Raw genomic sequence first — 16365 nt, 5'->3', positions numbered from 1 at the left:
GTACTCCTGTTTGTAATAACAATGCCGCTTCTATCACTAGTGTTAGTGCTTGAAATAACAACACAGGTTGTATCACTAGTGTTCCTGTTTGAAATAACAACACCGCTTGTATCACTAGTGTTCCTGTTTGTAATAACAACACCGCCTGTATCACTAGTGTCTCTGTTTGAAATAACAACACAGGTTGTATCACTAGTGTCCTTGTTTGAAATAACAACACAGGTTGTATCACTAGTGTCCTTGTTTGAAATAACAACACAGGTTGTATCACTGGTGTTGCTGTTTGTAATAACAACACCGCCTGTATCACTAGTGTCTCTGTTTGAAATAACAACACAGGTTGTATCACTAGTGTCCCTGTTTGAAATAACAACACAGGTTGTATCACTAGTGTTCCTGTTTGAAATAACAACACAGGTTGTATCACTAGTATCCCTGTTTGAAATAACAACACAGGTTGTATCACTGGTGTTGCTGTTTGTAATAACAACACCACCTGTATCACTAGTGTTCCTGTTTGAAATAACAACACAGGTTGTATCACTAGTGTCCCTGTTTGAAATAACAACACAGGTTGTATCACTAGTGTTCCTGTTTGACATAACAACACAGGTTGTATCACTAGTGTTCCTGTTTGAAATAACACAGGTTGTATCACTAGTGTTCCTGTTTGAAATAACAACACAGGTTGTATCACTAGTGTCCCTGTTTGAAATAACAACATAGGTTGTATCACTGGTGTTGCTGTTTGAAATAACAACACTGCCTGTATCACTAGTGCTCCTGTTTGTAATACCAAACACCGCCTGTATCACTAGTACTCCTGTTTGTAATAACAATGCCGCTTCTATCACTAGTGTTAGTGCTTGAAATAACAACACAGGTTGTATCACTAGTGTTCCTGTTTGGAATAACAACACCACTTGTATCACTAGTGTTCCTGTTTGAAATAAAAACACAGGTTGTATCACTAGTGTTCCTGTTTGGAATAACAACACCGCTTGTATCAGTAGTGTTCCTGTTTGAAATAACAACACCGCTTGTATCACTAGTGCTCCTGTTTGTAATAACAACACCGCTTGTATCAGTAGTGTTCCTGTTTGTAATAACAACGCCACTTCTATCACTCTCGGCTCTCTCCTCAGCTCCTGAGAGAGGAGTTCAGCAAAGAAACACACTACATCCTCTATTACTACAGCACCTAATTAATTACTACTACTTCTATCACTAGTGCTGCCAGTGAAAATAACATAAAAATGACTTCTTTCAGTAGTGTGTCTCCTGAATACTGCTTCTATCACTAGTGTTAGTGTTTGAAATAACAACACTGCTTGTATCACTAGTGCTCCTGTTTGAAATAACAACACCGCTTGTATCACTAGTGTTCCTGTTTGAAATAACAACACCGCTTGTATCACTAGTGTTCCTGTTTGAAATAACAACACCGCTTGTATCACTAGTGCTCCTGTTTGTAATAACAACGCCACTTCTATCACTCTCGGCTCTCTCCTCAGCTCCTGAGAGAGGAGTTCAGCAAAGAAACACACTACATCCTCTATTACTACAGCACCTAATTAATTACTACTACTTCTATCACTAGTGCTGCCAGTGAAAATAACATAAAAATGACTTCTTTCAGTAGTGCGTCTCCTGAATACTGCTTCTATCACTAGTGTTAGTGTTTGAAATAACAACACTGCTTGTATCACTAGTGCTCCTGTTTGAAATAACAACACCGCTTCTATCACTAGTGTTAGTGTTTGAAATAACAACACCGCTTGTATCACTAGTGCTCCTGTTTGAAATAACAACACAGGTTGTATCACTAGTGTTCCTGTTTGAAATAACAACACCGCTTGTATCACTAGTGTTCCTGTTTGAAATAACAACACAGGTTGTATGACTAGTGTTCCTGTTTGAAATAACAACACAGGTTGTATCACTAGTGTCCCTGTTTGAAATAACAACACAGGTTGTATCACTAGTGTCCCTGTTTGAAATAACAACACAGGTTGTATCACTGGTGTCCCTGTTTGAAATAACAACACAGGTTGTATCACTAGTGTTCCTGTTTGACATAACAACACAGGTTGTATCACTGGTGCTCCTGTTTGAAATAACAATACTGCTTCTATCACTAGTGTTCCTGTTTGAAATAACAACACAGGTTGTATCACTAGTGCTCCTGTTTGAAATAACAACACAGGTTGTATCGCTAGTGTTCCTGTTTGAAATAACAACACAGGTTGTATCACTAGTATCCCTGTTTGAAATAACAACACAGGTTGTATCACTGGTGTTGCTGTTTGTAATAACAACACCACCTGTATCACTAGTGTTCCTGTTTGAAATAACAACACAGGTTGTATCACTAGTGTCCCTGTTTGAAATAACAACACAGGTTGTATCACTAGTGTTCCTGTTTGACATAACAACACAGGTTGTATCACTAGTGTTCCTGTTTGAAATAACACAGGTTGTATCACTAGTGTTCCTGTTTGAAATAACAACACAGGTTGTATCACTAGTGTCCCTGTTTGAAATAACAACATAGGTTGTATCACTGGTGTTGCTGTTTGAAATAACAACACTGCCTGTATCACTAGTGCTCCTGTTTGTAATACCAAACACCGCCTGTATCACTAGTACTCCTGTTTGTAATAACAATGCCGCTTCTATCACTAGTGTTAGTGCTTGAAATAACAACACAGGTTGTATCACTAGTGTTCCTGTTTGGAATAACAACACCACTTGTATCACTAGTGTTCCTGTTTGAAATAAAAACACAGGTTGTATCACTAGTGTTCCTGTTTGGAATAACAACACCGCTTGTATCAGTAGTGTTCCTGTTTGAAATAACAACACCGCTTGTATCACTAGTGCTCCTGTTTGTAATAACAACACCGCTTGTATCAGTAGTGTTCCTGTTTGTAATAACAACGCCACTTCTATCACTCTCGGCTCTCTCCTCAGCTCCTGAGAGAGGAGTTCAGCAAAGAAACACACTACATCCTCTATTACTACAGCACCTAATTAATTACTACTACTTCTATCACTAGTGCTGCCAGTGAAAATAACATAAAAATGACTTCTTTCAGTAGTGTGTCTCCTGAATACTGCTTCTATCACTAGTGTTAGTGTTTGAAATAACAACACTGCTTGTATCACTAGTGCTCCTGTTTGAAATAACAACACCGCTTGTATCACTAGTGTTCCTGTTTGAAATAACAACACCGCTTGTATCACTAGTGTTCCTGTTTGAAATAACAACACCGCTTGTATCACTAGTGCTCCTGTTTGTAATAACAACGCCACTTCTATCACTCTCGGCTCTCTCCTCAGCTCCTGAGAGAGGAGTTCAGCAAAGAAACACACTACATCCTCTATTACTACAGCACCTAATTAATTACTACTACTTCTATCACTAGTGCTGCCAGTGAAAATAACATAAAAATGACTTCTTTCAGTAGTGCGTCTCCTGAATACTGCTTCTATCACTAGTGTTAGTGTTTGAAATAACAACACTGCTTGTATCACTAGTGCTCCTGTTTGAAATAACAACACCGCTTCTATCACTAGTGTTAGTGTTTGAAATAACAACACCGCTTGTATCACTAGTGCTCCTGTTTGAAATAACAACACAGGTTGTATCACTAGTGTTCCTGTTTGAAATAACAACACCGCTTGTATCACTAGTGTTCCTGTTTGAAATAACAACACAGGTTGTATGACTAGTGTTCCTGTTTGAAATAACAACACAGGTTGTATCACTAGTGTCCCTGTTTGAAATAACAACACAGGTTGTATCACTGGTGTCCCTGTTTGAAATAACAACACAGGTTGTATCACTAGTGTTCCTGTTTGACATAACAACACAGGTTGTATCACTGGTGCTCCTGTTTGAAATAACAATACTGCTTCTATCACTAGTGTTCCTGTTTGAAATAACAACACAGGTTGTATCACTAGTGCTCCTGTTTGAAATAACAACACAGGTTGTATCGCTAGTGTTCCTGTTTGAAATAACAACACAGGTTGTATCGCTAGTGTTAGTGTTTGAAATAACAACACAGGTTGTATCACTAGTGTCCCTGTTTGAAATAACACAGGTTGTATCACTAGTGTTCCTGTTTGAAATAACAACACAGGTTGTATCACTAGTGTCCCTGTTTGAAATAACAACATAGGTTGTATCACTGGTGTTGCTGTTTGTAATAACAACACCACCTGTATCACTAGTGTTCCTGTTTGAAATAACAACACAGGTTGTATCACTAGTGTCCCTGTTTGAAATAACAACACAGGTTGTATCACTAGTGTTCCTGTTTGACATAACAACACAGGTTGTATCACTGGTGCTCCTGTTTGAAATAACAATACTGCTTCTATCACTAGTGTTCCTGTTTGAAATAACAACACAGGTTGTATCGCTAGTGTTCCTGTTTGAAATAACAACACAGGTTGTATCACTGGTGCTCCTGTTTGAAATAACAATACTGCTTCTATCACTAGTGTTCCTGTTTGAAATAACAACACAGGCTGTATCACTAGTGCTCCTGTTTGAAATAACAACACAGGTTGTATCACTAGTGTCCCTGTTTGAAATAACAACACTGCTTGTATCACTAGTGTTCCTGTTTGAAATAACAACACAGGTTGTATCACTGGTGCTCCTGTTTGAAATAACAATACTGCTTCTATCACTAGTGTTCCTGTTTGAAATAACAACACAGGCTGTATCACTAGTGCTCCTGTTTGAAATAAAAACACCACTTGTATCACTAGTGTTCCTGTTTGAAATAACAACACAGGTTGTATCGCTAGTGTTCCTGTTTGAAATAACAACACAGGTTGTATCACTAGTGCTCCTGTTTGAAATAACAACACAGGTTGTATCGCTAGTGTTCCTGTTTGAAATAACAACACAGGTTGTATCACTAGAGTCCCTCCTACAGAATGAGAACGGGGCTAATACAGGGGGCTCCCTGACACTGTTAATATAGTGTCCAGTCAGTGTGTCTGTATTATTGCCTCTCTCTACCACACTTGCATCCCTGTGTCTCAGGAATAATGAATGTTTCTCCCCCCTGAGAGCTCGTTAGGAGAGCTGAGAGTGTGAGCGGTGTGTGGCGGTTGCCGTGACGAAAGTGTGTGTGTGTGTGTTCTGCAGGCGATAGCGTTCGCCCCCACTGTTGTCTCCAGTCTGCCTCTGTCTGTCTCCTAATTGGACCCCCGGGGTACCCCCAAGTCCCGAGAGGGGCACGAGGCCCACCCTCCGTCGTCCTGCCCCGCCAATCGGGGTGAGTCTCCCCCCCCCCCACCACCCCCGGGCTGTTTACAGGTGAGCTGCTGTCTCACCTGAGAATCCTGCTGCGAGCCCAGGTGTGTCTCTGGCAGACGGAGCAGAGAGAGGATCGCACGCAGACGACACTGCGCTGAGCTCCGGCTGGCCGGCTGGACACTGCGAGAGAGAGAGAGTGGACACTGAGAGAGGGTGGACACTGAGAGAGGGTGGACACTGTCCGCGGGCTCGCTGACCACTCAGACCCCACAGAGAACCGGCCCAGGTGTGTCTCTGTCAGACACAGCAGAGAGAGGATCAGACACAGACGACACTGCGCTGAGCTCCGGCGTGGAGCTGGCCAGCTGGACGCTGCGAGAGACAGAGAGAGTGGACATTGAGAGAGAGTGGACACTGGCCACAGGCTCGCTGACCACTCAGACCCACAGAGGACCGGCCCAGGTGTGTCTCTTGTCAGACACAGCAGAGAGAGGATCAGACACAGACGACACTCCAGCGTGGAGCTGGCCAGCTGGACACTGAGAGAGAGAGACAGAGAGAGAGTGGACACTGAGAGAGAGAGGGTGGACACTGAGAGAGAGAGGGTGGACACTGAGAGAGAGACAGAGAGAGTGGACACAGAGAGAGAGAGAGAGTGGACACTGAGAGAGAGAGGCTGGACACTGGCCACAGGCTCGCTGACCACTCAGACCCACAGAGAACCGACCCAGGTGTGTCTCTGTCAGACGGAGCAGAGAGAGGATCAGACACAGACGACACTGCGCTGAGCTCCGGCGTGGAGCTGGACACTTCGAAAGAGAGAGAGTGGACACTGAGAGAGAGTGGACACTGGCCACAGGCTCGCTGACCGCGCTCAGACCCAGAGGACCGGCCCAGGTGAGTCCGCTGGACTGCAGCTCTGCTCCGGCCTCTAGAGAGGTCCGTGCTGCCCCCTGCAGGCGGGGAGGGAGGTGTGACCCGGCCCGGCCCGGCCCGGCGGGGCTCGGTTCGGCTCGGTGCCGCCCGGCGGGGCTCGGCTCTGCCCGGCCCGGTGCCGCTCGGTTCGGCCCGGTTCCGCCCGGCCCGCCTGCCGAGAAGAAGCGGCGCCTTGTTTCTCAGCGGCGCGTCCGGCGCTGCGGCTCCGCCTGGAAACCGAAACTAAAACCGCAGACGGACAGACGGGCGGAGCAGGGCCGCGCCGACACCCCGGTACCCCGGTACCCCGGTACCCCGACACCCCGGGGGGACCCCGAGGCCTGAGCGAGCGTCGCTCCCCTCCTCACCGCGAGCCGCGCGTGTTTCTGCCGCGAGTCCCGCGCCGACCCGGGTGGAAACGCAGCCGGGCCGCGCCGCTGTCCGTGGGCCCCGCTCGCCGGTCCGGTTCTGTCCGGTTCTGTCCGGTCTGCCCCGCTCACGTGCGCGTGTCTCCGCAGTGACCTTTGACCCGGCGGCGGCGGCGGCTTCACGCGATGCTGCTGGGCGGTTTCCATGACGACGCGGCGGCGGCGGCGGCGCAGACAGAGGCGGGAGCCCGTGCGGAGGGCGCGCGGGACACTGGCACCCCCGGAACATCGCAGCCGCAGGCGGTGAGAGGGGCGCAGTACAGGGGTACAGTGTAGTATACTGCAGAACAGGGGTACAGTGTAGTATACTGCAGTACAGGGGTACAGTGTTGGTGTGGTACAGTATAGCACAGTGCAGTGTAGTATAGTCCAATACAGTGTAGTACGGTGCAGTACAGTGTAGTATACTGCAGTACAGGGGGTACAGTGTAGTATAGTGAGGTATAATGCTCTATACTGAGGTATGGTGTGGTACAGTATAGCACAGTGCAGTGTAGTATAGTCCAATACAGTGTAGTACGGTGCAGTACAGTGTAGTATACTGCAGTACAGGGGGTACAGTGTAGTATAGTGTGGTATAATGCTCTATACTGAGGTATGGTGTGGTACAGTATAGCACAGTGCAGTGTAGTATAGTCCAATACAGTGTAGTACGGTGCAGTACAGTGTAGTATACTGCAGTACAGGGGGTACAGTGTAGTATAGTGTGGTATAATGCACTATACTGAGGTATGGTGTGGTACAGTATAGCACAGTGCAGTGTAGTATAGTCCGATACAGTGTAGTACGGTGCAGTACGGTGTAGTATACTGCAGTACAGGGGTACAGTGTAGTATAGTGTGGTATAATCCTCTATACTGAGGTATGGTGTGGTACAGTATAGCACAGTGCAGTGTAGTATAGTCCAATACAGTGTAGTACGGTGCAGTACAGTGTAGTATACTGCAGTACAGGGGTACAGTGTAGTATAGTGTGGTATAATGCTCTATACTGAGGTATGGTGTGGTACAGTATAGCACAGTGCAGTGTAGTATAGTCCAATACAGTGTAGTACGGTGCAGTACAGTGTAGTATACTGCAGTACAGGGGGTACAGTGTAGTATAGTGTGGTATAATGCTCTATACTGAGGTATGGTGTGGTACAGTATAGCACAGTGCAGTGTAGTATAGTCCAATACAGTGTAGTACGGTGCAGTACAGTGTAGTATACTGCAGTACAGGGGTACAGTGTAGTATAGTGTGGTATAATGCTCTATACTGAGGTATGGTGTGGTACAGTATAGCACAGTGCAGTGTAGTATAGTCCAATACAGTGTAGTACGGTGCAGTACAGTGTAGTATACTGCAGTACAGGGGGTACAGTGTAGTATAGTGAGGTATAATGCTCTATACTGAGGTATGGTGTGGTACAGTATAGCACAGTGCAGTGTAGTATAGTCCAATACAGTGTAGTACGGTGCAGTACAGTGTAGTATACTGCAGTACAGGGGTACAGTGTAGTATAGTGAGGTATAATGCTCTATACTGAGGTATGGTGTGGTACAGTATAGCACAGTGCAGTGTAGTATAGTCCAATACAGTGTAGTACGGTGCAGTACAGTGTAGTATACTGCAGTACAGGGGGTACAGTGTAGTATAGTGAGGTATAATGCTCTATACTGAGGTATGGTGTGGTACAGTATAGCACAGTGCAGTGTAGTTCAATGTAGTTAGTGCAGTACAGTGCAGTATACTACAGTACAGTGCAGTACAGCTGGTCTCCAGTGCCAGTCTGACTGTGGCCCCTGCCCTGGTCTCTCTCAGCAGTGCAGTATACTACAGTACAGTGCAGTTACTACAGTACGGTGCAGTACAGTGCAGTATACTACAGTACAGTGCAGTACAGCTGGACTCCAGTGCCAGCCTGACTGTGGCCCCTGCCCTGGTCTCCCCCTGCAGTGCAGTACAGTGCAGTTACTACAGTACAGTGCAGTACAGTGCGGTATACTACAGTACAGTGCAGTTACTACAGTACAGTGCAGTATATTACAGTACAGTGCAGTACAGTGCGTTATACTACAGTACAGTGCAGTACAGCTGGACTCCAGTGCCAGCCTGACTGTGGCCCCTGCCCTGGTCTCTCTCAGCAGTGCAGTACAGTGCAGTATACTACAGGACAGTGCAGTACAGTGCAGTACAGCTGGACTCCAGTGCCAGCCTGACTGTGGCCCCTGCCCTGCTCCCCCCTGCAGTGCCCCGGGGAGCCCCTGGGCGAGGGCGTGGTCTGCGCGGGCTGCAGGGGCCGGGTCAGCGACCGGTACTTCCTGCTGGCGGTGGACCGGGCCTGGCACCGGGCCTGCCTGCGCTGCAGCGTGTGTCAGGAGGAGCTGGAGTCCCAGCTCACCTGCTTCAGCAAGAACAGCGCCATCTACTGCCGGGAGGACTACTGCAGGTCTGTCTGGCCCTGTCTCTCCCCTCCCTGTGTGTCTCTCCCCTCCCTGTGTGTCTCTCCCCTCCCTGTGTGTTTCTCTCCCCTCCCTGTGTCTCCTCTCCCTGTGTCTCTCGCCTCTCCCTGTGTCTCCTCACGCTGCCCTGTGTTGCAGGCTGTTCAGCGTGGGTCGCTGTGCCCGCTGTGCTCAGCCCATTCCCTCCAGCGCCCTGGTCATGAGGTCGGGGGCTCTGACCTTTCACCCCCACTGCTTCTCCTGCCAGGTGAGCCAGAGAGTGTGTGGGAGTGCGTGATTGTGCCTGTGAGTGTGTCCGTGGGAGTGTCTATCTGTGTGTGTGTGTGTGGGTGTATCTGTGTGGGAGTGCGTGATTGTGCCTGCGAGTGTGTCTGTGTGTGTGTATCTGTGTGTGTGTGTGTGTATCTGTGGGTGTGTAAGTGGGCATGTATCTGTGGGTGTGTATATTGGTGTGTGTGTGAGTGTGAGGGTGTATCTCTGTGTCTGTGTGTGGGTGTATCTGTGTGGGAGTGTGATGCCCCCGATGCCCTCTGACCCGGAAGTGATCCTGCGCTGTCTGCCTCAGGCCTGCGGGGCGGTGCTGCTGCCGGGGGACCTGTACAGCCTCAGGGGGAGGAGCCTGTACTGCCAGGCGCACTGCCACGGCAACAGGCCACGCCCCCGGAGACAGCGCCTCAGGGACCAGGAGCCAGAGGGGGGTGAGTGAGGGACCGACAGGCCGGGCAGCCTCACCCTTCACCCAGCACCGGGCACAGGGGAGCTGGGGTCTGTCCCAGCAGGCACTGGGCACTGGGCACAGGGGTCTGGGGTCTGTCCCAGCAGGCACTGGGCACAGGGGTCTGGGGTCTGTCCCAGCAGGCACCGGGCACTGGGGTCTGGGGTCTGTCCCAGCAGGCACCGGGCACAGGGGGTCTGGGGTCTGTCCCAGCAGGCACTGGGCACAGGGGAGCTGGGGTCTGTCCCAGCAGGCACTGGGCACTGGGCACAGGGGGTCTGGGGTCTGTCCCAGCAGGCACTGGGCACAGGGGAGCTGGGGTCTGTCCCAGCAGGCACTGGGCACTGGGCACAGGGGTCTGGGGTCTGTCCCAGCAGGCACTGGGCACAGGGGTCTGGGGTCTGTCCCAGCAGGCACTGGGCACAGGGGGTCTGGGGTCTGTCCCAGCAGGCACCGGACACAGGGAGCTGGGGTCTGTCCCAGCAGGCACTGGGCACAGGGAGCTGGGGTCTGTCCCAGCAGACACTGGGGTCTGGGGTCTGTCCCAGCAGGCACTGGGCACAGGGCAGGGCACAGCCTGGACAGGACACCAGCCCCTCACTGGACACCAGTCCAGACCGGAGCTCCCGGAGAAAACCCACAGGAACAGACTCCACACAGACAGCACCCCTAGGAACTGACCCCACTTGAAATAATATCTTTCACCGAGGACAGAATTCCCAAAATCCGGGAATATAGCTCTCTCTCTCTCTCTCTCTCTCTCTCTCTCTCAATTCAATTCAATTCAATTCAAGGTGCTTTATTAGCATGACCGATGGGTACAATCAGTGTTGCCAAAGCAAATAAAAATAATAAAATTAACATGGAACAAAAAATAGAAGTAAAATAAAATCTACAGACATGTTACAGACATTTACAACAAAGACATATTATATAATATTGACATACTGTAGGCAGCTGGAGCATTATTGGGAGACGGACTCACTGGTCCTCAGGCTGTGACAGGAGATCACACACTGGGCTGCCAGATCAACTGAGTTCCCTCCTCCCTCTCCCAGTAGGATTGGGACCTGTTGTGGTTTTGGCAGGTGTGGGAACTCTGGGATTAGATTTCTGAATTTCGGGAAGAATGTTTCTCTAATCCCAGAGTATCTGTCACAGTGCAGTAGGAAGTGCACCTCTGTCTCTATTTCTCCCTGCTGGCAGTGGGAGCACAGCCTGTCCTCTCTGGGCAGCCAGGTCTGCCTGTGTCGCCCAGTTTCTATGGCCAGGTTGTGGTCACTGAGCCTGTCCTCTCTCTCTCTCTCTCACAGAGCCAGCCGAGGGGGAGGAGCCCGTGAGCAGCCCCGAGCCGCGATTGGCCGGCGGGGAGCAGGGGGGCGGGGCGGGCGGCCGAGCCAAGCGAATCAGGACCTGTTTCAAGAGCCACCAGCTGCGGGCGATGGAGTCCTACTTCGCCATGAAGCACAACCCGGATGGCAAGGACTGGGCCTGTCTGGCTTCCCGGACCGGCCTGCCCAAGAGAGTGCTGCAGGTCCGAGTGTCTGTGTGAACCCCTCTCTCTCTCAGTGTGTCTGTGTGAACCCCTCTCTCTCTCAGTGCAGTGTTCATGTACTGGAGTGTCCAGTCAGGGTGTGTGTGTGAACCCCTCTCTCTCTCAGTGCAGTGTTCATGTACTGGAGTGTCCAGTCAGTGTGTGTGTATGAACCCCTCTCTCTCTCAGTGCAGTGTTCATGTACTGGAGTGTCCAGTCAGTGTGTCTGTATGAACCCCTCTCTCTCAGTGCAGTGTTCATGTCCTGGAGTGTCCAGTCAGCGTGTCTGTATGAACCCCTCTCTCTCTCAGTGCAGTGTTCATGTACTGGAGTGTCCAGTCAGTGTGTGTGTATGAACCCCTCTCTCTCTCAGTGCAGTGTTCATGTACTGGAGTGTCCAGTCAGTGTGTCTGTGTGAACCCCTCTCTCTCTCAGTGCAGTGTTCATGTCCTGGAGTGTCCAGTCAGTGTGTCTGTGTGAACCCCTCTCTCTCTCAGTGCAGTGTTCATGTACTGGAGTGTCCAGTCAGGGTGTGTGTGTGAACCCCTCTCTCTCTCATTGCAGTGTTCATGTACTGGAGTGTCCAGTCAGTGTGTCTGTATGAACCCCTCTCTCTCTCAGTGCAGTGTTCATGTACTGGAGTGTCCAGTCAGTGTGTCTGTGTGAACCCCTCTCTCTCTCTCAGTGCAGTGTTCATGTACTGGAGTGTCCAGTCAGGGTGTGTGTGAACCCCTCTCTCTCTCATTGCAGTGTTCATGTACTGGAGTGTCCAGTCAGTGTGTCTGTATGAACCCCTCTCTCTCTCAGTGCAGTGTTCATGTCCTGGAGTGTCCAGTCGGGGTGTGTGTATGAACCCCTCTCTCTCTCAGTGCAGTGTTCATGTCCTGGAGTGTCCAGTCGGGGTGTGTGTATGAACCCCTCTCTCTCTCAGTGCAGTGTTCATGTACTGGAGTGTCCAGTCAGTGTGTCTGTATGAACCCCTCTCTCTCTCAGTGCAGTGTTCATGTCCTGGAGTGTCCAGTCGGGGTGTGTGTGTGTGTGTATGAACCCCTCTCTCTCTCAGTGCAGTGTTCATGTACTGGAGTGTCCAGTCAGTGTGTGTGTATGAACCCCTCTCTCTCTCAGTGCAGTGTTCATGTACTGGAGTGTCCAGTCAGTGTGTGTATGAACCCCTCTCTCTCTCAGTGCAGTGTTCATGTACTGGAGTGTCCAGTCAGTGTGTGTGTGTATGAACCCCTCTCTCTCTCAGTGCAGTGTTCATGTACTGGAGTGTCCAGTCAGTGTGTCTGTGTGAACCCCTCTCTCTCTCAGTGCAGTGTTCATGTACTGGAGTGTCCAGTCAGTGTGTCTGTATGAACCCCTCTCTCTCTCAGTGCAGTGTTCATGTACTGGAGTGTCCAGTCAGTGTGTGTGTATGAACCCCTCTCTCTCTCAGTGCAGTGTTCATGTACTGGATTGTCCAGTCAGTGTGTCTGTATGAACCCCTCTCTCTCTCAGTGCAGTGTTCATGTACTGGAGTGTCCAGTCAGGGTGTGTGTATGAACCCCTCTCTCTCTCAGTGCAGTGTTCATGTACTGGAGTGTCCAGTCAGTGTGTGTGTATGAACCCCTCTCTCTCTCAGTGCAGTGTTCATGTACTGGAGTGTCCAGTCAGGGTGTCTGTATGAACCCCTCTCTCTCTCAGTGCAGTGTTCATGTACTGGAGTGTCCAGTCAGGGTGTCTGTATGAACCCCTCTCTCTCTCAGTGCAGTGTTCATGTACTGGAGTGTCCAGTCAGTGTGTCTGTATGAACCCCTCTCTCTCTCAGTGCAGTGTTCGTGTACTGGAGTGTCCAGTCAGGGTGTGTGTATGAACCCCTCTCTCTCTCAGTGCAGTGTTCATGTACTGGAGTGTCCAGTCAGTGTGTCTGTATGAACCCCTCTCTCTCAGTGCAGTGTTCATGTACTGGAGTGTCCAGTCAGTGTGTGTGTGTATGAACCCCTCTCTCTCTCAGTGCAGTGTTCATGTACTGGAGTGTCCAGTCAGTGTGTCTGTATGAACCCCTCTCTCTCTCAGTGCAGTGTTCATGTACTGGAGTGTCCAGTCAGTGTGTGTGTATGAACCCCTCTCTCTCTCAGTGCAGTGTTCATGTACTGGAGTGTCCAGTCAGTGTGTGTGTATGAACCCCTCTCTCTCTCAGTGCAGTGTTCATGTACTGGAGTGTCCAGTCAGGGTGTCTGTATGAACCTCTCTCTCTCTCAGTGCAGTGTTCATGTACTGGAGTGTCCAGTCAGTGTGTCTGTGTGAACCCCCCTCTCTCTCAGTGCAGTGTTCATGTACTGGAGTGTCCAGTCAGTGTGTGTGTATGAACCCCTCTCTCTCTCAGTGCAGTGTTCATGTACTGGAGTGTCCAGTCAGTGTGTGTGTATGAACCCCTCTCTCTCTCAGTGCAGTGTTCATGTACTGGAGTGTCCAGTCAGTGTGTGTGTATGAACCCCTCTCTCTCTCAGTGCAGTGTTCATGTACTGGAGTGTCCAGTCAGGGTGTCTGTATGAACCCCTCTCTCTCTCAGTGCAGTGTTCATGTACAGGAGTGTCCAGTCGGGGTGTGTGTGTGTGTGAACCCCTCTCTCTCTCAGTGCAGTGTTCATGTACTGGAGTGTCCAGTCAGTGTGTCTGTGTGAACCCCTCTCTCTCTCAGTGCAGTGTTCATGTACTGGAGTGTCCAGTCAGGGTGTCTGTATGAACCCCTCTCTCTCTCAGTGAAGTGTTCATGTACTGGAGTGTCCAGTCAGTGTGTCTGTGTGAACCCCTCTCTCTCTCAGTGCAGTGTTCATGTACTGGAGTGTCCAGTCAGTGTGTCTGTATGAACCCCTCTCTCTCTCAGTGCAGTGTTCATGTACTGGAGTGTCCAGTCAGTGTGTGTGTATTAACCCCTCTCTCTCTCAGTGCAGTGTTCATGTACTGGAGTGTCCAGTCAGTGTGTGTGTATGAACCCCTCTCTCTCTCAGTGCAGTGTTCATGTACTGGAGTGTCCAGTCAGTGTGTGTGTATGAACCCCTCTCTCTCTCAGTGCAGTGTTCATGTACTGGAGTGTCCAGTCAGTGTGTATCTGTATGAACCCCTCTCTCTCTCAGTGCAGTGTTCATGTACTGGAGTGTCCAGTCAGTGTGTGTGTATGAACCCCTCTCTCTCTCAGTGCAGTGTTCATGTACTGGAGTGTCCAGTCAGTGTGTGTGTGTGAACCCCTCTCTCTCTCAGTGCAGTGTTCATGTACTGGAGTGTCCAGTCAGTGTGTCTGTATGAACCCCTCTCTCTCTCAGTGCAGTGTTCATGTACTGGAGTGTCCAGTCAGTGTGTGTGTGAACCCCTCTCTCTCTCAGTGCAGTGTTCATGTACTGGAGTGTCCAGTCAGTGTGTGTGTATGAACCCCTCTCTCTCTCAGTGCAGTGTTCATGTACTGGAGTGTCCAGTCAGTGTGTCTGTATGAACCCCTCTCTCTCTCAGTGCAGTGTTCATGTCCTGGAGTGTCCAGTCAGTGTGTCTGTGTGAACCCCTCTCTCTCTCAGTGCAGTGTTCATGTACTGGAGTGTCCAGTCAGTGTGTGTGTATGAACCCCTCTCTCTCTCAGTGCAGTGTTCATGTACTGGAGTGTCCAGTCAGTGTGTCTGTGTGAACCCCTCTCTCTCTCAGTGCAGTGTTCATGTACTGGAGTGTCCAGTCAGTGTGTGTGTATGAACCCCCCTCTCTCTCAGTGCAGTGTTCATGTACTGGAGTGTCCAGTCAGTGTGTCTGTGTGAACCCCTCTCTCTCTCAGTGCAGTGTTCATGTACTGGAGTGTCCAGTCAGTGTGTCTGTATGAACCCCTCTCTCTCTCTCAGTGCAGTGTTCATGTACTGGAGTGTCCAGTCAGGGTGTCTGTATGAACCCCTCTCTCTCTCAGTGCAGTGTTCATGTACTGGAGTGTCCAGTCAGTGTGTCTGTATGAACCCCTCTCTCTCTCAGTGCAGTGTTCATGTACTGGAGTGTCCAGTCAGGGTGTCTGTATGAACCCCTCTCTCTCTCAGTGCAGTGTTCATGTACTGGAGTGTCCAGTCAGGGTGTCTGTATGAACCCCTCTCTCTCTCAGTGCAGTGTTCATGTACTGGAGTGTCCAGTCAGTGTGTCTGTGTGAACCCCTCTCTCTCTCAGTGCAGTGTTCATGTACTGGAGTGTCCAGTCAGGGTGTCTGTATGAACCCCTCTCTCTCTCAGTGCAGTGTTCATGTACTGGAGTGTCCAGTCAGTGTGTGTGTGTGTATGAACCCCTCTCTCTCTCAGTGCAGTGTTCATGTACTGGAGTGTCCAGTCAGTGTGTGTGTGTATTAACCCCTCTCTCTCTCTCAGTGCAGTGTTCATGTACTGGAGTGTCCAGTCAGGGTGTGTGTATGAACCCCTCTCTCTCAGTGCAGTGTTCATGTACTGGAGTGTCCAGTCAGTGTGTCTGTGTGAACCCCTCTCTCGCTCAGTGCAGTGTTCATGTACTGGAGTGTCCAGTCAGTGTGTCTGTATGAACCCCTCTCTCTCTCAGTGCAGTGTTCATGTACTGGAGTGTCCAGTCAGTGTGTCTGTATGAACCCCTCTCTCTCTCAGTGCAGTGTTCATGTACTGGAGTGTCCAGTCAGTGTGTCTGTGTGAACCCCTCTCTCTCTCAGTGCAGTGTTCATGTACTGGAGTGTCCAGTCAGTATGTGTGTGTGTGTGTGAACCCCTCTCTCTCTCTCTCAGGTGTGGTTTCAGAACGCCCGGGCTAAACTGCGCCGGAGCCTTTGCGCCGACGACTCCCAGGACTCGGGGACCCCGCCCCCCGTCTCGGCCGACTCCGGGAGCCCCTCCCCCACGGGGCCCGCGCCCGCCCTCGCCTCCACCATCGACCAGTCGGAGCTGTCCCTGCTGACCGCGCCCCTGCTGGCCCCGCCCCCCTTCGTGGGCTTCGGGCTGGGAGAGGCCATCGGCGGCGGGGGCGGGGGGGGCCACCTGGGCAGCCCCGCATCTGGGAGCTACTACTGATCGCCTGGAGGGGGGGGGGGTGG

The 16365-nt window shown here is 50.3% G+C and overlaps 2 protein-coding genes across 4 annotated transcripts in view; both read left to right on the top strand.

Moving 5' to 3' along the window:
* LOC138242611 (complement C4-like) overlaps positions 1-6724 on the top strand; it is a 23564-nt gene extending 16840 nt beyond the window's left edge. The window contains exon 5 of the mRNA XM_069198153.1: positions 6614-6724. Coding sequence (XP_069054254.1) covers positions 6614-6724 — 111 coding nt within the window. The remainder of the gene's footprint in view (positions 1-6613) is intronic.
* On the top strand, positions 4852-16365 carry LOC138243480 (LIM/homeobox protein Lhx9-like). 3 transcript variants are annotated; one of them, XM_069199103.1, is made up of 7 exons: positions 4852-5567; positions 6715-6867; positions 8856-9055; positions 9207-9315; positions 9634-9766; positions 11097-11317; positions 16061-16365. In XM_069199103.1, the coding sequence occupies exons 2-7, from the start codon at positions 6751-6753 to the stop codon at positions 16340-16342; spliced, it is 1062 nt and encodes a 353-aa protein (XP_069055204.1). In that variant the 5' UTR covers positions 4852-5567; positions 6715-6750; the 3' UTR covers positions 16343-16365. The 3 variants fall into 3 exon arrangements, with proteins under 3 accessions (XP_069055204.1, XP_069055203.1, XP_069055202.1); XM_069199102.1 differs by lacking the exon at positions 4852-5567 and adding an exon at positions 5599-5743; XM_069199101.1 differs by lacking the exon at positions 4852-5567 and adding an exon at positions 5599-6178.

This window comes from Lepisosteus oculatus, chromosome 14 (genome assembly GCF_040954835.1).
Source record: "Lepisosteus oculatus isolate fLepOcu1 chromosome 14, fLepOcu1.hap2, whole genome shotgun sequence".
NCBI lineage: Eukaryota > Metazoa > Chordata > Actinopteri > Semionotiformes > Lepisosteidae > Lepisosteus > Lepisosteus oculatus.
The sequence above is the reverse complement of the archived record's forward strand: the minus strand, read 5'-3'. Positions and strand labels throughout refer to the sequence as shown.

Coding starts and splice junctions, on each gene's coding strand:
- LOC138243480 (XM_069199103.1), top strand. CDS start 6,751: ATGCTGCTGGGCGGTTTCCATGACGACGCGGCGGCGGCGGCGGCGCAG. Junction 9,056..9,206: donor TGCCGGGAGGACTACTGCAG/GTCTGTCTGGCC, acceptor CCTGTGTTGCAG/GCTGTTCAGCGTGGGTCGCT. Junction 9,316..9,633: donor CCCACTGCTTCTCCTGCCAG/GTGAGCCAGAGA, acceptor TGTCTGCCTCAG/GCCTGCGGGGCGGTGCTGCT.